Here is a 20556-nt window from a genome sequence, read left to right as displayed (position 1 = left end):
GATATCTGAATCCCTCCAGTGGAATTATTAACCCCCAGGAAGGATATCTGAATCCCTCCAGTGGAGTTATAAACCCCCAGGAAGGACATCTGAATCCCTCCAGTGGAATGTAAATCACCCTGCGTAAAATTTTGAAATGTAAAAAGCCTTTTTTCAAACACCTCCAGTGAAAAAGAATTCCCTCTGGTGGTCTCCAGTGGAGTCAAAATTTTACTACGAACTTCCGTGACTCTGTTTTACGCGGGCTCATCTTGCTTACTTTGTTCCCTTAGTTATAACTATAGAGCTTAGATAGACAATAAATAATTTTTGTCAGACACATTTATGTTGATTTGCTATAAATGACTTAAAGAAAATGAAACTCTCAGACACAATTGAGTTGTGTCCTTCTGTCCTTTTTTTCCGTCAGACATTAAAAAAAATCCATTTTTTTTCAAAGAATATTCATATGTTTTTTTTTCAAAGAATATTCATTTGTTTTTTTCTCTTACGTCTATCCTTTCCTTTCCTTTTCTGGCTCCGTACAAAAGTCTCTCTCTCATGTTCTCCTACTTCTCTATTACGTGCTATCCTTACTGCACATTAATTGGGATCAGCCTGTGCAAATGTCATGTCCATCCGCACCCATCCTGTCTATAACTTGACAAAGGTGCAACACTGGCTGAACACACACACCTCAACCCCCTAGGAAATACTGACTTTGAATTGCATAAAGGTAGGACAATACATCAGAGACTATTTGGAATCATCTTTATTTTCTAATTCAATAACTGGCATATATTTGATACTATATATATATAGATATATATATATATATATATATATATACAGTGATAACCAGAAAACTCCGAAATAGAAAGACGACTATATAGCAATATTTCAGTGTACTTGTTGTTGTTACAAAGTAAATAGTTTTAGGAGACACTTTTAAAGTCACTAATTATGTGAAATGGGTCTGTTTACACCGTACAATTGCCGTGTCCCATGCTGATTGGACTATTTAATGTCATATTTAGAGTCTAAAAGTCGTCTTCCTATTTCAGAGTTTTCTGGTTATCACTGTATAACAAAAAAGTTTGCAACGTTTATGATGAAAAGTTGATTAGATACTGTTTTCCATTGATTCATATACAGGGTGAGTCAAAAAAGTGTGATTTACGGCACCTGGTACAAAAGTGTACCTTTTTTCGTGAAACTCTACTGTATGGAAATTTTTCAATATTTTAAGAAATTTTTAAAAAAAATTTTGGTACTCCCATTGTCAAAAAAAATCCGCGAACTTTTTTTTTTCTCTCAAAATCAAAAATCAGAAAAGCAAAAATGTGTATATAAATTATTTCTATCGAAATCTAAAATTTTATACAGATTGAATCACAGAATCACAGAAACTTGGCAAAATTGTAACAAAGAAAATTCGCAATTTTCAGTCCTGTTCTATTTCAAAGGAAAAGTTGTTTTTTCAATGGTTCTTCAAGTTTCAACTGAACAGCGTATATTTTTAAACTTTGAATATACTAAGAAGAAAGAAACTAGAGAATTCAAATAACTTTTCCTTAAAAATTAGACCAAAACTGAAAATTGCGAATTTTCTTTGTTACAATTTTGCCAATTTTCTGTGATTCTGTGATTCAATTTTTATAAAATTTTAGATTTTGATAGAAATAGTTAATATACACATTTTTGCTTTTATAAACTTTTGCTTTTGAGAGAAAAAATATTAAAAAACACCACACAGAAGAGTTGCACAGAAAAGGTACACTTTTTTAGCAGGCGCCGTAAATCACACTTTTTTTTGACTCACCCTGTAGTTGTACTCAATTTCTGGTTAGAAAATAAAAATAAATGTTTTTTATCGATGGAAGTGAAGCAGAGAATTGTTGAGTGCTCATGTGAAATTTGGAGAAAAATAAATTAAGTTATAATTTTGAGAATGTAAGGATATGGGGAGGGGAGCAACAAATGCTTTTAAATTTTCTTAATGTCTTTGTTAAGTTTCCGAGATCTATTTCATTTAATTTTCAATTTGTTAAAAAAGATTGCAAATTTGAATGCGGCTTAATTATCAAAAAAAATGTCGTGCAACATAAAATCTTTTGAATTTGTTTTGTAGTCCTTTCTCTGATATTAAATCATCTATTCAAAAAATTTTGTTTTGATTGCAATATTTTTCGAGATCTTTGGGTTAAAAAAAAAAAAAACAGTTATCATCCCTTGGTAGTAACCCTGTATGTTTAATGTTTACAATGGAGGGATTTATTAAATAAATGTTCAGATATTTGAAATTTTTTAAAACTTCAATAGAAAGCTGACACGTTATATAATTTCACTGAATGTTGAAATACATTCTAGTTCTAATACGCATGTTCTGATTTCTTTAGTCTGTCAAAAAATCTGGTAAAGTAGACATCAAACTTCACGCGTCAACTAAACCCTAAGTAAATACAACAAAAAGTAAATACAAGTATATTCAACTAAATGCAGTGTGCACCATTGTTGATAAATGTTGATAAGAATAAAAAGAATAGTCCAAAATATTATCAACTATTTCAATCTTAAAATTAAATGAGATGTTGATTATTTTTATCAATATTTTATAAAAATAGTTGAAATTCGATTTTTTTGCAATTAAGCCAATTAACCCGCCATAAGTTTTGTGTAATTTATACGGTGGTATGCGATGATATTAATATAATGAAGACGACTTTTTAAATTAAATTTTTATTGATGACAAGCTTTTATCGAATTACAAGTTATTAAAAAGAAGGTTTGTAAATTTACATCTTCTCTTTGTTTCAATGTTTTTGTGTATCAATACTTTTAAAAAGCTAAATAATTAATCAAATTGGAAATCGAAAGTAATTTTCATTACATTGCTGTAATCGCCTTCCACCGTATTAAATTTTTTTTCCAATTTTATGTATTTAATACATGATAATTTTTCGTTAAGAATAGTTGTTGTTAAAAAAATGAACGATGGACGAACAAATTGGATCTTTCTAAGAAATTAAAAACCAGTGGTTTTTTAACTAATGGAACAATTTTTGTTTTGAAAATCGAAATTTTTCCGGAAAGAACAATTTTATTTAGCAAACGAATTTAATGAACAAATGCTTAACTGACGGATCATTTAGTGAGAAAAAGAACTAAATAACTGGAAAACAAACGATAATTTTCAGATGAACGAAACCAATTTTTTAACGATTGAAAAACAACTTACGAAATAGTTAGTTCATGAACAATGAATAAACTAAATGAAAAAATCCAAACATGCCCGTCTCTATTTCTACATGGCTTTAATTACAATGAGGGGGAGGGACGCCATAGATTCAGACACCACATTTATTATAGGATGAAACAAATTTCTTGTTCCAGACAATTCAGTTTTCAGCTTTACAATAATTTGTTCTTTTAGGTCTGAAGAACGGCAAATGACAAAAATGATGGAGGATAAGCAAATGAAAAAACAAGATCATTCTGATCAACAAAAATGCTTTTCTATTGACATGACCTCAGCTATTGCCTTTGATGGTGTAAACTCCAACTGTCTGAAGCAATGTGTAATATTAAATCTTCTAAGAAACTTCATCATGGCCGGCAGACATTATGATACGCGTAATCCAAGTATAATAATGTGCAGAGATTGCCCTCTACTGGAGAATATTTTCAAAATGGCCGCCATCCACGTGTCCCAGGTGGTCAGTGTACTGTCCATGTCACTTATTTGCGAATACCATGAGATTCTCATGGATTCCGGAGTAACGCAGATAGATGAGACTTCAACGACATCTACATGTAACTTGACACGAAAGTTTAAACTTTCCGCTAAATTGTGGAGCTTGTTTTACTCTGCTGCTCTTATCTCTACACAGAAGCTGTTCTTATTTAAAGAAGCAGCATCCCTCCTCTCAATCTATATTGTATCAAGAAAAGAGCAGCTCTTCGACCCAAGAAACATCTTTGTAGCGATAGTTGATCAAGATCCACTGGGCGAGGTGTTTGAAGTTTCAGCGTTTCATCGGAGTCAAGTTTTTTATTTTTTGAGAAAGCACCTGATTCCGGTAGAAAAAGATTATCTGTTTAAGCTGGGTAGACCAAATTATGATCGGGGCAATTCGGCAATGGCCACCTCAGTTACTAAAAAAGCTATTGTTTATTAAGAAACAAATGTTTTGTAGTAAAGACCAATAAAATGATTCATGGATGACCTGAAAATTTTATAAATTAAAATTTCTTGGATTTATATTTTCTTTGCGGTTTTCTAAATTTTGTTAAGAAAAAAATTTAACACTTTACAGTGAGAACAAGAAAACTCTGGAATAGGAAGACGACCTTTTGTCTCAAGTTTTGACTTTTCTAGTCCATTAAATAGGAGAGATTCAGACACATTAACTTGATAATCACTTGGCCGAATTTAAAGAATTTGAGCGGCGGTCTAAATTTAAGCCGCGGCTTAAATATGGTTGGTTCCACTTAAAATTGTATCAAATGTTTCAAGATTTAAGCCGGCGCTTAATTTAAACCAGGTTTTGGCACATTTAAACCGCGGCTCAAATTCTTTAAATTCCATCTACTATCAATTAAGAAAGTTATATATGTAAATATTTATATATATACTATTTAAGTATTATTTCAACATTGAATTTTAAACTAAGACGACTTTTGAACAAATTTCATATGCAACTTATCCCAAATCGTTTCTTATTAAATAATAATTTACAACATGATCTCTATTTAATTATAAGTAATCATTTATTTCTGTACATTTAATGAATACAATATGGCAAAACCCCATTTATAATTTTTTTAAATTTTTTTCAGTCCTCAATTTCTCACGCAACATTTAAAAAAATATTAAATTCTTTATAGTTAACATTTCTTAAACAAAAACAATTTATTTTATTCTCAATATTTTAAAATCAAAAAAATTCGTAAATATTAATAATAATTGTTTTACATTTTTTAACATGATATGTCTTTTATTCTGATTTAAAGGATATCAACAGAGAAAACTAAAAAACATTTAAAGATAGATAAATAAATCCCCCCCCCCAAAAAAAAAAACTCCCCCCCCCTTCCTCCGTTGTTTCCGGAAAGTTTTGAAAGGGAAGACCTAGAAAGCAAAAGTTGGCTTAATGCCATCATAACCCCCAGTAGGATATACTTAGGTACTCGGGAACTTAACAGGTACATACCTAGTACATTAGTACATACTTAGCACATTAGTACATACTCAGTAAATAAGTACATTCCTACTATACACATACAGTATACGTGTACAAGGACTATTAGCGTACTTTTCTATGATTCCTGTGATTTTTGTGATTGATTTTGATTTAAAATGACTAACCAACTGTTAGAAGAGTTTGGTCTATATTTACATTAAGTAAAACTTATGATTCAAAGCTTACATGTTTTGAATCAATGATTTAAATCTTACATGTTTTGAATCATTACTCATCTTATTGTAGAACTATCAGGAAGAAATGAAGTGTTTTGAATTTCTATCATTATAACTGCACAGAAGTCTGCTTTTTCCATATTTGTGGATAAAATTAAAAATTAAAAGAGCTGCTAGGTAAAAAAGTCGTTATTATAGATTGTGAAAATGTTGATAAATATATATATATAAATAGCAAGCTTTAGGAGCGCTTCACGCCCCACTTACTTGTAATAATTTTAGCTTTTGGAATGCCCCGTTTTTTGGTCGAATACCATTAAACTAAAAAATATCGGAGATTTTTCTGGGGATTTTCAAAAAAAAAATAATTTCGTTAAACGAAAAACCCTCCCAGGGTCATGTGAGTTTCGTTAAATAATTTGGGTCCGATCGGTTCAGACGTTTTGCCGTATATTAGATGCAAAAAATTTTATTTACAATGCACTACTTAGAAATATATATTTGTAAATATGTAAACAGTGGGCTTCGTAAAACTGTAGAATAGGAAGGCGACATCCAAGCAATCTTTTGTACATTTTATGTTTTACAAATCAATATACCAGTCACGGGCAGATGCAGAACATTTGAATTTCCGAGCCGGGTCAACCTTTCCGGTCCCAGTTTGTACTGTATCGCCCGGACATTGGGTAAATAAAGCAGACACTCAATAGGACTAGCCGGTGCAACAAGGTTGACGCGATCAAACTTTAGGTTGAATTTACTTTTACTTTTACCAGCTTTATATGTGAAAGAGATCTGTGTACACTAAACAGTTGCTGTGTTTTATTTTCATGGGACTATTAACACTTTATGGGTCTAACTGTATAGTGTATCCGTAAAATAGAATCTCAAATGCTAGTGCTTTTCATTTGTAATCTCGAGCAGCCTTTTTTGAACTTCAACTTCGAAAAAAAGTTTTTTTTACAATTGAATTGAATTTGTAAGATGTAGTGAGATAGACAAATGGAAAGCTAGCTATATGCCGTAAAGATAGAATACAGTATCTGACATATTACAGTAATGTTTAATTTAGATGGGTATCCTCTGATCTTTTTATCTCTCTCTCAGGGATTCAGGTTTTCATATTTTTTAAATAACATTCGTGTTTAGATTTATTATTATTATCATTATATTTATTCATAGGTTTTAGCTTTTGATCATGGCTCTATTTGTGAGCATCTTCTCTTTGTGCAATCTAAAACAATAAAAAAAACACTTTTTCGCGCATTTTAAAAATTTAACAAAAATCAAAAACTTTTGGAAAGGAATATTGTAAATTTGAGTATGCATAAACCTTCCCTGGGGTTTTGTGAGGTTTTACACAAAAGTTGAACCCGATCGGTTCAGCCGTTTTGACGTTTATTGGATACAAACAGACGAGCAAAGTTGTATGATGTTTCAATTTTTTATATTGGTTTATGCAACGTTTTTTAAAGTTTGTACTGTGATTGTTATTGTTGTCACACCAATAGAAACAATATTGTTGTCACACCAATAGAAACAATATTGTTTATTTTCTCAAACTTTGATGTTCACTGCACACTGGACAGAAGAAGAATTTCAAATATATGCGACATTAACTAAACCCCTTTGTGACCTCGTACCTCCTCTAGTTTTGATGTTCTCAAATCAAAATTTGAGGCCAATTGGTCCAGGGTAATGAGTTATTATCGGACATTCAAACAAAAAGACAAATAGAGATTACAACTTTATATATATATCTTCTAAATAATAAAGTTCTTTGCCTGAATATAAATTTGTTTTTCATCAAAATCGATGTTTTTTTCAAAGAAAGAATTTTTTCAAGTGTTTCTAAAATTCCACTGGCAACGCCGGTCACTTCAGCAAGCTATCTATAAAATAAAGCTCTTCGCCTATATATATTTCGATATAAATCGATTTTTTTTAAAACTGATTTTGTTTGTTCAAGGATGGGTAACCAGCAGGGTAAGGGAACTAAGCGTGGATCAGTCCAATATCCTTTTGCAGAACCAGAGAAGAAGTCCCGGACAGACTGGACAGCGGGTAAGTGAAGTCCCAAACCAACTAGAAAGTCTCAAACCAACTAGAAAGTCCCAAACCAATTAGAAAGTCCCAAAGAAACTAGAAAGCTTAAACCAACTAGAAGTTCTCAAACCAACTAAAAAGTCTCAAACCAACTAGAAAGTCTCAAACCAACTAGAAAGCTCAAACCAACAAGAAGTTCTCAAGCCAACTACATAAAAAGTCTCAAACAAACTAGAAAGTCTCTAACCAACTAGAAAGTCCCAAACCAACTAGAAAGTCTCAAACTAACTGGAAAGTCTCAAACCAACTAGAAAGTCTCAAACCAACTAGAAAGTCTCAAACCAACTAAAAAGTCTCAAACCAACTAGAAAGTCTTAAACCAACTAGAAAGTCCCAAACCAACTAGAAAGTCTCAAACTAACTGGAAAGTCTCAAACCAACTAGAAATTCTCAAACCAACTCGAAAGTCTCAAACCAACTCGAAAGTCTCAAACCAACTACAAAGTCTCAAACAAAATAGAAAGTCTCAAGCCAACTGGAAAGTCTCACCAACTTGAAAGTCTCAAACCAACTTGAAAGTCTCAAACTAACTAGAAAGTCTTAAACCAACTAGAAAGACTCAAACTAACTAGAAAGTCTCAAACCAACTAGAAAGACTCAAACTAACTAGAAAGTCTCAAACCAACTAGAAAGACTCAAACTAACTAGAAAGTCACAAACCAACTAGAAAGTCTCTAACCAGCGAAAAAAAGTTCCAAACCAGCTCTGTAAGTCACAAATAACTGCGTAATTTTAATATGATGTTAACATGGATAGGAAGCTTAAACATAAATTTATTATTATCATTAAAGTTAAATTAATCCTGTTGAAATATAAAAGCAAGGATGTTTTAATGCTAGTTCAAGCCAAAACAGATATAAAAGATTATATTTGCTTTCATGTTTAAGCAAAGTTAGAACCAAACTTTAAATTTTTCTACAGTTGTAGGCGATTATATCAATACAATGAAGACGATTTTTTTATTTTTTGCTTTGATTGTTTACAAGCTTTTGTTGAATTGAACGTAATTGAATAGAAGATTTTTTTTAATTAACAGCTTCTCTTTGTTTCCATGTTTATATGTATCTATGCTGTTTTAAACCGTGATATAAATCCAAATTGAAATTGAAAGCCGGTCATCATTGTATTGAAATATGCTACGACGAGTGTACGAAAACCTAATAAAATTAGCTCCAAAAGTATTAAGCATGATGATTGAATAAAAGAAAAAAAACTACAGTTGTCCATGATTTTATCAGTACAATGAAGACGACTTTTATTAACAATGCTTAGAATTCTTTACAAACCTTTTTCAAATTTTAATTCTACAAGTAAACAAAGAGAAGCTGTTAACTGACAACTTATCTTTGTTTATATGTCTCTACTGTTCAAAAGATTTGTAGAAATCAAAATTTAAATAAAAAGTCGTCTTCATTGTATTAATGTATACGACGAAGATTATATGTAAACTGTATATTTTTCATTATTATTAAATATTAGCTTTATTTTGGTTCTAACTTCAATAATAATTCAACCCTGTGTTTATCTTCAGTACCCATCCCACCACCTAGAGTTTCCAGCAGGAACCCGGATACTACCCAACCCTACCTAAACCTTCTAACAACTCCCCCTACCACCAGAGCAACCTACCTACCCTTCATTACCCTTAACGGTACCCTTATAGACAACTAACCTACCCACTATGGGGAAATCGTTTCGCGAAAATTTCGCATTTCTCGATTTAATCTGTGTCGCAAAATTTTACATTTTTTGCAAAACAAATTTATGCAAAATTTTGCGAAAATAACGAGAATCTTTGCATTTGTCGCATATTTTATTTTATCTATCCCAAAATTCCGCATCGTTTTCGCAAAATTCATTTTAGCGAAAAAATGCGAAATTTTACTTTTTTCGAGAAAGTTTTCGTTTGCTGTAAACCCTAGAACCGCCCCATTTTCAACTGTACATTCAATGAGAAAAATTAAATTAGAAAAATATCTTAAAGGTGGTGTTCTCAAAGAAAAAAAGGCATATGGATTAACCATAATTAATTTTCTAAATTTATTTTTCTACTTTGATTTATTACAATCCCTATAAACATGGGAATTGAGAAACGACTTGAATATCGTCTTTGATTTCCGATAATTGATAAATGGAATAAAGTGCAATAAAAAAGATTATAAAAGTCTAAAGAGCTTTCCAAAATTAGGTCTACCTTCTTTGTGTCTTATAAATTGACGGAGATATTAAACATTTGAACAGTTTTGTTGAGTTTTAATAAACTGGTATCTAGACAAATGTGCTAATATCTCCGTCAATTTTGAAGGTACAAAAATGGTAGACCACATTTTGGAAATCCTGAGACCCGTAGTTTTCAGTGTAACTGTGATACTACAAAAACATGTTTACGAAATAATTCCGCATGAAACTAAGACAATGTAGATGTCGTCGTTTGATTTCCCGTGTTTATTGGGACACCCTGTACATTGTTATGAAATCAAAAACACAAAACTAATAAGACCTTGATGACTTTAAGAGTTTTCAGAATTAAGATTTCAGTAAGATTTATATATTTAACATTTTTTGCGTCACACTGATAAAAAGGAATTATTTATTGACAGCATTGTTACTTTTACCTTTGTCTTTATCTTTCAGTTCTTTGTTAATTTCACTTGACAATGAAATATTTGTTGATCAAATGTTTACTTTAACTCCTAGTGCTAGGTATATGATTTTAGGGCCAGGACTAAATAATTTCTTCAAAAATTTAAAAACATGAACAATTATTTAAACATTACAACAAATTCTCTTTAGGTTTAGGTTTACTAATTTAGTATTTAGGTTTACTAACTTTCTGTTTAGGTTCACTAACTTTTTGTTTAGGTTTACTAACTTCGTGTTTAGATTTACTAACTTCATGCTTAGGTTTAATATCTTCATGTTTAGGTTTACCAACTTCATGTTTAAGTTTACTAACTTCATGTTTAGGTTCACTAACTTTTTGTTTAGGTTTACTAACTTCATGTTCAGGTTTACTAACTTCATGTTTAGGTTCACTAACTTTTTGTTTAGGTTTACTAACTTCATATTTAGGTTTAATAACTTGATGTTTAGGTTTACTAACTTGATGTTTAGGTCTACTAACGTTCTGCTTAGGTTCACTAACTTTTTGTTTAGGTATATTAACTTCATGTTTAGGTCTACTGACGTTCTGCTTAGGTCAAGGTTGTATAATAAGGTTGCTTACTCTCGATGCGCTCCAATGTACGAAAAATGTTGATTCCTCAACAGAGATTATATAATCTGCATATGACGTCTCTGATTATATAGACGAGAGTTACATCATATGCAGATTCTAACTAGCTATCTATGCTAAGGAGACGACATTTTCCGTACTTGGAGTGCATCGAGAGTAAGCAACCTTATTATACAACCTTGGTTTAGGTTTACTAACTACTTTTTGTGATTCATAAATTTCCAGCTCAGATTAACTAACAACTGTTTAGGTGTACCCCTTGCCCCTGGTAAGCCTATGATCCAGTTGTCCAGTAGAACTGGTCCGCAAGATGAAAACAGTGTCACAGATGAAATTAACCTGACGTGGGCTGTCCCAAAGGTAGAATTTTAACATGAAGGAGGCATGGTTTTGGGACTCTGTGTTGCAGAGGCAGCTTATGGGGGGAGGGGGCAGGGACGTCCCCCTGGAAAAATTAGGAGCGCAAGAAGATAGACCAGGCCCCTTCTAGGCCTTTAATTCTTTAATTTTGATTTTTAAGAATATATTTTAAAAAAATTTTCCCTTCAGTGCCACTTATTCACTCTAAATAAAGATTATTTATAAAATCCAAACCTTGTTTACACATTTTTATTAGATCAAATTAAAACAATGTTAGGATTTCTAGAATTTGACAAAGAAAAACTGTAAAGCTAATAATCGTTGTAGGATGATGGTGGCTTCCCAATCACTGGATACAGAATAGAAATGCTGGACATTCAAACCAACCATTGGATTGAGATCACATTCATTGAGGTTAACAATTTTCAAAATATAATGATTAGAATTATTTAGACAGACAATGCGTAACTGCTATCAAATATTTTTATTTTTTAGGGGTTCGAGCCAAGATGTACACTTTCCAACATTCTCTATGGGATAATGTACAGATTCAGAGCTATAGCCTACAATGATGCTGGACCAAGCGAACCTGGAGATCCCAGTGATCCTGTTGTGATAGATGTTCCTGGAGTTCAGATTGCGCCCTACTTTGTTCTCATGCTCAATGATACAATTGCTCTGGAGCATGAGCGTGTGGAGTTTAAAGTTAAAGTTCTAGGAACTCCTAAACCGTCGATTCAATGGTTTAAAGATGATATGGAGGTGATTCAAGAATTATCCTAACTTTGATTAACTTCCTAAAGGTCACACTTTGTAGATTTTAAACTCCATTCATTGACAACTTTAGGGGAGTGTCAGAGTAATTTCAAGTTTATACCCTCCATGCAAAGATGACCATGCCCACAACGGTACCCTTAAAACCTTTATATGATCAATATGGTCTTTTTTCTAGGTTTAAAAGTGTTCAACTTTAATACTTACTATATGTATTGCTGCATGAGAAATGCACAAGTCAATTTTTGTAGAGAATCTACAGTTGAAAAAAATCTGTTTTCAGAAATTTAAAACTTGGAAAATTAATTTATTCTTGTTCAGAAAAAATTTTTACAGGCACCACTGTGAATTGGGCATGGCCCAAGGGGCGGAAACATCATGTGTGTGTGACTGTACCAAAAGAGTGTGTGACAAGTTTACCGAACTGAAGGTGTGTACTGTAGATATATACAGTACATACGGATCTCGATATTTGTACAGTCTAGGAGAGTACATTTGTTTGTTTACTTAAAAATAAGTTTAATTTACATGTAGTATATTATTTTTAAATTTAACACTATAAGCCAAATTTTCATGCAAAGAATATAATTTTATTCAAGTTTACAATAAACAAGTCATTATTCAAGCTTAATTATAATTGACAACATTGTTCTGCAATTTCCTTGACTGTAGTCATGGTGTGTGTCTGTACCAAAAGAGTGTGTGTAAGGTTTACCGAACTTGTCTGCAAAGCAATGCGACTGGCTTTCTCATGCCAGACCAGCGCCATTTCCTTTCCCTATATTCCTATTCCTTGGCATGGCCATCTTTACACTGAGGGTCTCTTGAAGTTAATTACGCCTGGTGTCCTATTAATTACCATGATTACAGGTTTTTAGCAGTGACAGACTTGATATTCGAGAGGAAGAAGATGGAGGCTCTGTTGTAGTCAAGGTTTGTATAAACAATATTCAAACCTATAATCACTTTTTGATTTTTTTTTATCTTAGGAGGTTCGATTGTCAGACTCTGGAAACATAAAATGTGTTGCCACTAATATCCTAGGAAGAGCTACAAGTGTTGGGCAATTGATTATTGAAGGTAAAACTAAGGGCGAATCAGATTGTTTATTTGATCACCAAACCTTACAACTTAAAGGGACAGTAAACATAATTTGAAGTGACACTCCATGCACAGATTGAAATACCCTGTTACCCTTCAAAGCTTTGTCTGATTAAGATCAATTAGATATTCAGGTTTCAGGTTTCTTAAAACTGTTTATTTTCATTTGCGGGTTCTCTCCAAAAGTGACTTGCTTATCAGAAGGCAACGAAGAAATTATCAGAATTTAAAACTTTTCATATTAGAAAAACCGTTGTGGCAGGAATTGCCATCTTTGCATGGAGGGCTCTTTGAAATTACGCTCACAGTCCCTTTAATTAAATGTCTAATAACTGTTTCTTCATTTCAGCTTCTCCCCGTCTTGAGGTTCCAGAGGTTTACAATGAGGGTCTTATTTTCCGATTCGATGAAGTTATCCGTCTGAAAATTCCTCTGATTGCCAAACCAGCTCCTAGAATAACTTGGTGAGGTTAAACAAATGTAATCATTATTCTGAAATGATTGATAATTAATTTAAAACTCTTTGACATTTTAGGTTTTTTGATGATGAGCCCATCTGTGACAGTGAAGATGTAACAATTGAAACTTCTGAAACTTTGACAAGTTTAAAAATAGGAGCAGCTAAACGTTGGCATTGTGGAGAATTCAGGTGAAGAGTAAATAATATTTACTTAAAAGTCAAATCAAATCAACATATTTAAAATAAATTTACTTTATTCTGAGTTATGCAATATTGTATAACACACAAATTGTAGAATAGTCATGAGATGTATACTCTAGTAATAAACCTCATGTTGCAAAACTGTTACTGTTTACAATTTAATCTTAACAAAATGTGAGGAAATTACATTTTTCTCAAAATTTCAGGGTTCTGGCGCAGAATGAGAACGGAGAGGATTCAGCGTCTATTCTTGTAACAGTTACTGCTCCCCCGTCTCCTGCAGGAAAACCAGTTGTTATTGATATTACAGGAACAACCTGTATACTCAGGTAAACTTCATTCTTTTAAGTAGTAAAGGAATTTTTTTTATAAAGGAATTGATTTTTTGCAACAAATTCTGATTTTCTAATCCCAAAGTTGTAAATCTTAGATATTTCAAACTATAATTATGTTTGATAAAATAATCTTAACTAAATATCAAATGTTTACACCATCATGTTACAAAGATATATGGATTTCAAAATTTGTATTTGTGGCAAAGACTCAATTTCTTTAAGAGACCATCTACAATTTACACAATGATCTTAATAATGTGGAAGATATTGTTGTATTTTTTAACAATTTTATTACAATTTCCTTTATTGTTTCTGAAAATAATTAGGTTTAAAAAAAAGAAAAAAAACATGAATATCTCATTCATTCTTTTTATGGTACCATGGTGAATCGGACACACTCTTTTTTAAATCAAGGTTGACCTGAAATTATGTCTACAGAAAATTAGGATATTTGAGAGTGAACAATACAGATGATTTGCTACACTTATTGAGTGATATGGATCTGTTTACACTGCACAATTGCTGTGTCTCATGTTCTTTGAACTATTTAAAGTCATAAATTGAGTTTAAAAGTCGATATCCTATTCCAGAGTTTCTGGTTATCGCTGTATCAGTTGCAACTACTTTCAGTTTTAAAAGAAGAACAAAAAAGGAATTATGTGTTGTAAAACTGTTCCATGACAGAGAATAACTTGTAATTGTGTATTACATTTTTAAAATATTTATTTCTAGATGGGAGGCTTCCCAAGATGATGGAGGTGCTGACATTAAGCATTATATTGTTGAGTACTTCAGGTAAAAAATATTGAAAACCAACCATACATTTACAATTTAGAAAATAATTCAGGCAAAAGACTGCTTGTATAATTGTATGTAGAGATGGGCATTGATTTTTAACGAATAAAAGAACGAAAGAAATTTTTTGTTTAAAAGGGTGTCGTTCAAAAAGAAAAATGATGGATGAACAAAATGGATCGTTCACAGAAATGAAAAAATGTCTTTTTTAAAAACGAAAAAAAAGAAACAATTTAAAATCATTTGAATGAATTACTGAACAAATGAGTTTCCAAAAGATTTAAAAAAACTATTGTTTTTTCACTGAACGAAACAAAAAACAAAACAAACTATTAAAAAAATGATAGTCTTTTACAAATTGAATGATTTTTTGAAAACTGAACTGAACAACTGAACAAACAATTTCATTTAACAAACAATTTTCCTGAACGATTGATTTAAATGAGAAAATGAATGAAATAGATGGAAAATGAACAATACTTTTGGGGACAAATGAAATGAATTTTTTTTAATGACTGAAAAAAATGAAAAAATGAGTAATTTAAAAACAATGAATGCACAAAATAAAATAAAAAAGCCAACCGTGCCCATCTTTACTTATATGAAAACATATGGAAGAATAATGAATAACAAATTAAAAGCAATTATATTAAAAATAACATGTAGTTTTATTTATATGTGATTATTTTCTACTTGTCTACTACACCTCCAGACATATCCTTAAACAATTTAACTCTTTTACTAGAATTACAATTTCAAATATTTGTAGAGATGTATGGGATGTGTGGCTAAAAGCAAAAACAACAAAGGAATGTCAGGTCTCTATTGAAGATCTTATTCCTGGATCCAGGTATAACTGTTGCATTACAATGAACTTGGTCTTAAGTAGTAATGTGCTCTAAGTTGGTTCGTTTTTGGGTCGTTCTTGCATATATTTTCTTTCAGAGATAAATTTTGGCATGGTGTAAGAAAATTTATTTTTCAAAAATATCTATTCTAAACACTAGCGCTTACACTATGCCAAGTTTTGACACTGACAGAAGATTAATGCAAAAACAAACCAGAAACAAAAACTACACATTATCAATTTTAGCTTTAAATTTTTACTTTAAAAGATGCCATTTTTTATAATTTTCTAATTTCGGTGGATTTTTCTATTTAGATTGGCAAAGTTTCAAATAAATTATTTGATTTTGGCTCGGGAAATAATCTGTTCTGGTGTTTTGACACTTATTAGATACAGACAGACAAGCACAGAATATATATAAAATAACAAACTTGCAGTTAATACTGTTTTAAGTACAAATTCAATTCCGATTTTAAAAAGTCCATTTAAAAATCAAAAACATTGAATTCTTAAAAAACGATTTGACAAGTTCTCCTAAAAGTTAATGGATCAAATTTGCTTTTTTTAAGACTTCATAAATAAAATCTGAAAATTACCATTTTATATTAAGTATATTAAATATGCTTAGTGAACCTTTGATTTTTACTTTGATTTTATCATTTCTAATGGATTCACACCAGGTACAAGTTCCGTATAAAAGCTGAGAATGCTTACGGAACATCAGAAGAGAGCGAAGAATCAGACCCATTTGATGTAGGAGGTGTTCAGGAAACACGGTAATCTATTTTTCTTTTTCTAAATTTCAAGAATTTTTTAAAAATATTGCCTGTTTTCAATGGAAAGAAATATATGCACATAGTAACGGTTTTATAACAAAAATGTGCCAGCATTTTATTTTCCAGATTAATGCAATTTTTAAATAAAAGATTTTTAACAACAATACTAACAAATGTCCTAATTTTTTAACACTTTACTGGATGTAAATAAAATTAAGTGATCATGTATTCAAAGTAAGTAAAAAAATTCACAAAGAGAAAAAAAAATAAAAGCAAGGGAGTAATACAAATTTCAATTGAAACTGTTACATCCAGAGATTGCATTTTGACCTAACCACTAAACCATATACTGCAGGATGCTGTCACCGCCTTCTATTCATGTATCTGTGGATTCGATACCTGCCTCACCTAGACCTAAAACTTGGAAGGAAATGTAGGAAGAAAATAGAGTGGCACCTTTGAGAAGATATTGTGTATAGCTCATGATCAATTTGAATCTTATAACAAATGAAAACAAATAAATTATAGTGTTTAGAAGTAAGATATACAATTTGAGATTTAAAATTAGATCAGATGTTGCATACAGTGTCTTCTTGCTAGATTTAGGTCCTATTTAAAGAGGATGTGGAGTTTATGTTAATTTAGATCTAGCGTTTGCATGAATCTTTATCTTTCTTTCTCTCTGTTCTTCTTTCTCTTCCTTTCTCTTCTTGTATCCGTCCTTTTATTATTTTGAGAAAAATAGTGTGATAAGGTTTTAAGTATTAACTGTATATAAAGGTTTAAACCTTATTTGGTAGTGAAAAATAAAAAAATGATGTAAATATGAATTCAAAATTAAATGATAGTCAACCTTTTTTTGTGAAATTAATGTATCTAGAATTAATGACAAATTTAAATAGGACTGGAACATCTTTGGATGAAGAAGCATGGTCTCCGGAACGACCAGTTCCTCCTGAACCTTGGGCTAAAGACATTGAGGCTTCAGCAGAAGGATGGCCTAAAATCCCTAAACTTTCAGTCACAAAAGAGGAAAATCCAACATTAAGCCAAAAAGGAAAATGTCTGCCTGTTTAAAATCAAACAAAAAGCCCTTTTCATGAAGGTTTATCATTGCCAGAAAATTAAAGTCAAGAAGCTTAAATATTGTTGGGTTGTTTAGAACTGGGCATCAACTGAGTCCAATGAAGAAGCTATCAGAGATGGAAATGCAATGCTAAAAGATCTTCTCATGGTTAAAAAGCTATCCTTCAGAGTGTCCAGTATTGAAAGTAAGTATATGCAAAATTTAAAAAATTTGATCAAGGTTTAATTGAAATATTTCAAAGGTGATGGATTGCCATCCATGGCGAGCATTGATGGTGATGATTTATCATTGTCTGAAAGTAGTGATTTGAAAAAAGCTAGGAAGCTGTATGCTGATCTTCAAGCAATGTCTATGGAGTCAACAGGATCTACTGAGGCAAGAGATTAAATTATATTAATAAGGGTTTAAAACAAAATAGTAAGAATATTTATCCCATCTAAATTTATATAATTGTAATGGTTTCAGGAAATGCCAGACTTGGATGCAGCAGCTAGGGATTTTTACAATGAAATCAGAGCTTTGTCAATGGATACAGGGGGCAGCATTGAAAACATTCTTGACAATATTGGAGCCAGCTCGGAAAGTCTTGCATCACTTATTCCATATGATAAAAGGGAGCAACTTGCTAACTTTGAAATGAACCTAAAGCAGATGATTGAGGAAGCTAAACAGTTGGCAGCATCTCCAAGAATAAGCATGGAGAGTTTAAACATGGGAAATAGATCTCCTTTTCCAGATTCAGAGAGAAGGTCAAGAAAATCTTTATCAGTTGCTTCACAACCAGATTCTGTGGTGTCTGTTATTGAGGCTCGGGGTTTATCAATAGACCAAGAGCAATCATTACATTCAAGATCCCTTATTCTAGATGAAGAGGAACCAAGACCAATGTCTTTGAGAGGAAGGCCCACAGAAAGATCAGCTAAAAGAAATATGACGCCCCAAAAACCACCTTCCCCACCCCTGCAATTCCGGGAGGAGATCCCTCCTCTTCAGAAACAGGAATCAATTGAAGAACAAGAGCAAGAGGCTCCTCCTCTTGAAGAATTAGAGCCTCCTCCAGCACCAGCACCAAGACAAACATCAACCCCAAGATCTACAGCTCCAGGAAGAAGAGGAGCTGTAATTAATCGAGAACCAAGTGTTGGAACAGACAGATATGAGGAAATAATTGTTGAAACTCGGAAAAGAAGTATGTCTCGAGGCCCAAGTTCCAGAATGGGATCAAGAACAAGCAGTCAAATGGACTTCAGAACCAGTCAGGACTTTAGTTCAAGCATAGGTAAACTGGATCTGGACATTATTAGAAATAGCACTAAAAACATCACAGCTCTTGACCTAGACACTAGATTTGCAGAGAAAACTGGAATTGTAGAAATTAGAAAGTGCTCTACACCGGAAGTAGCTCCAAAAATGCCAACACCTGAAGTAGTTAGAAAAGTGACAACCCCTGAAGTATCTAGAAAGATGCCAACACCAGAAATGTCAAGAAAAATATTCTCCCAACCTCCTGCTAAGATGGCATTTGATGCCAATCAAAACGCAACCGCCCCTACCCTACCTCGTGCCCCTAGCAAACCTAAAGTTCCCCCAAAACCTGACACTTTGGTCGAACTTTTTCCAAAGAACATTCCACACTGGTTCGTGATCACCTACACCTACTCAGTAGTCCTAATTCTGATCCTGCTGATAGCCAACTCGACCCCTGATGGCAAGCTTTATATTCACTTTACAGCGTTCTGGAGTTTAGTCTTGTACTTCCTTCTAGAGGATGATCAGGTAAACCATGACTTTAGTCTTGCAATTCCTGACAATTTTCTTATTTATATTTGATTGTTCAGGCCAGTGATCTATTAGACAGTGTAGTGGAAGGATTCCTCAAGAAATAGAATTAGTTTTTTCCAAACCAAACATAGTTATTTCTTAAACCCGCAAGATTGTGTACTGTTTGAAAATTGGTTTAGATTATAATTGCGCATTTCTACAGTTTGCTACAGATGTTAAACCTTCAAAATTTTGGAACTGTCTAAAATTAGATGATTCAATGATTATATTTTCAAACCCCTTACAAAACAATTTTTGAAATTTCTCTAATCTATTTTAACCTTTATATTGTATTCTGAATATTCTAAATAAAGTTTATGCTTGTTAACATTTTTCTTTTCATAATAATAACAATATAATAGTGATAATAGTAGTAATAATAATAATAATAATAATAATCATAATAATAATAATAATGATGTTAATAATAACAATAATAGTGATAATAAGAATAATGATAATAATAATAGTAAACTAAGAACATTGCTGTGGTTCTTCCTGAGTTCCCCAATCAAAATTTGAGGCAAATCAGTTTTAAGGGTTTCTGAGTTATGATCTGACGAACTAACAGACAAACAGATATTACTATGCAAATCTGCCCCTTTGGTAAAAGTAAATTCAACCTATATGAAGCATAAAGCCTGACCACGTCAACCATGTTGCACCGGCTAGTCCTGTCCATAGAGTTATTTACAGTACAAATTGGGTCCGGAAAGGTTGACCCGGCTCGGAAATTCAAATGTACTATGGTTGCCCTTGTTGCAACTTTATACATTGATATCAGTGAAAACGCAACAATCTTCTTTTAACATTTTATTCATGAACAAAATGTTTCATGCTTTTATGCAATCATCATGGTTTCAATAATTTGAGAATTTTTCACAGATCACAGATTATAAATATAGTTTAATATGTCCTTGGAGTAGACCGCCATAGTATAACCCCTTGCCCTTCTAAACTAAAACCATTGAAACTAGATTTTTCTTTTTAATTGCAAAATTTATGAAAATATGAAATTCACTCCTATAAGTTGTATTGATTGAGATATCATCTAATATCTGATATATATATCAAAGTAAATAGTGATTAAAAGTTGCTTCTATCCAGATTAGACATCAAATTCTTAATTATTTCAATTACTAAAAAAAAGTTTGTCTACAAGAAAATAAATTTCCTGTGAATTAAAATATTTTTGTTAGAGGAGGTTGTGGTAATCATGGCATCAGAACTATTGATTTATATTTTATGAGATTGTATTTT

The 20556-nt window shown here is 32.0% G+C and overlaps 2 protein-coding genes across 6 annotated transcripts; both read left to right on the top strand.

Moving 5' to 3' along the window:
* Positions 1-2351: 2351 nt before the first annotated feature.
* Positions 2352-4204, top strand: LOC111709085 (uncharacterized). 2 transcript variants are annotated; one of them, XM_023482676.1, is made up of 2 exons: positions 2352-2451; positions 3413-4204. In XM_023482676.1, exon 2 carries the CDS (start codon positions 3429-3431, stop codon positions 4155-4157), a length of 729 nt encoding a protein of 242 aa, XP_023338444.1. In that variant the 5' UTR covers positions 2352-2451; positions 3413-3428; the 3' UTR covers positions 4158-4204. The 2 variants fall into 2 exon arrangements, with proteins under 2 accessions (XP_023338444.1, XP_023338443.1); XM_023482675.1 differs by having other exon boundaries at positions 2365-2435.
* A 913-nt stretch (positions 4205-5117) lies between these two features.
* LOC111709081 (muscle M-line assembly protein unc-89) lies at positions 5118-19624 on the top strand. 4 transcript variants are annotated; one of them, XM_023482667.1, is made up of 21 exons: positions 5118-5184; positions 6471-6513; positions 7368-7462; positions 9036-9155; positions 10990-11099; positions 11427-11513; positions 11595-11861; positions 12744-12806; positions 12863-12953; positions 13324-13438; positions 13510-13623; positions 13842-13964; positions 14703-14765; positions 15535-15615; positions 16293-16388; positions 16744-16821; positions 17291-17420; positions 17551-17659; positions 17717-17850; positions 17941-19251; positions 19314-19624. In XM_023482667.1, exons 3-21 carry the CDS (start codon positions 7369-7371, stop codon positions 19359-19361), a joined length of 3234 nt encoding a protein of 1077 aa, XP_023338435.1. In that variant the 5' UTR covers positions 5118-5184; positions 6471-6513; position 7368; the 3' UTR covers positions 19362-19624. The 4 variants fall into 4 exon arrangements, with proteins under 4 accessions (XP_023338435.1, XP_023338437.1, XP_023338439.1 ...); XM_023482668.1 differs by lacking the exon at positions 5118-5184 and adding an exon at positions 5555-5575; XM_023482669.1 differs by lacking the exon at positions 16744-16821 and having other exon boundaries at positions 5119-5184.
* The last annotated feature ends 932 nt before the right edge of the window (positions 19625-20556 follow it).

The sequence above is a fragment of the Eurytemora carolleeae genome, unplaced genomic scaffold (assembly GCF_000591075.1).
Source record: "Eurytemora carolleeae unplaced genomic scaffold, Eaff_2.0 scaffold577, whole genome shotgun sequence".
Classification (NCBI taxonomy): Eukaryota; Metazoa; Arthropoda; class Copepoda; order Calanoida; family Temoridae; genus Eurytemora; species Eurytemora carolleeae.
This window is presented reverse-complemented; position numbering and strand designations above follow the sequence as displayed.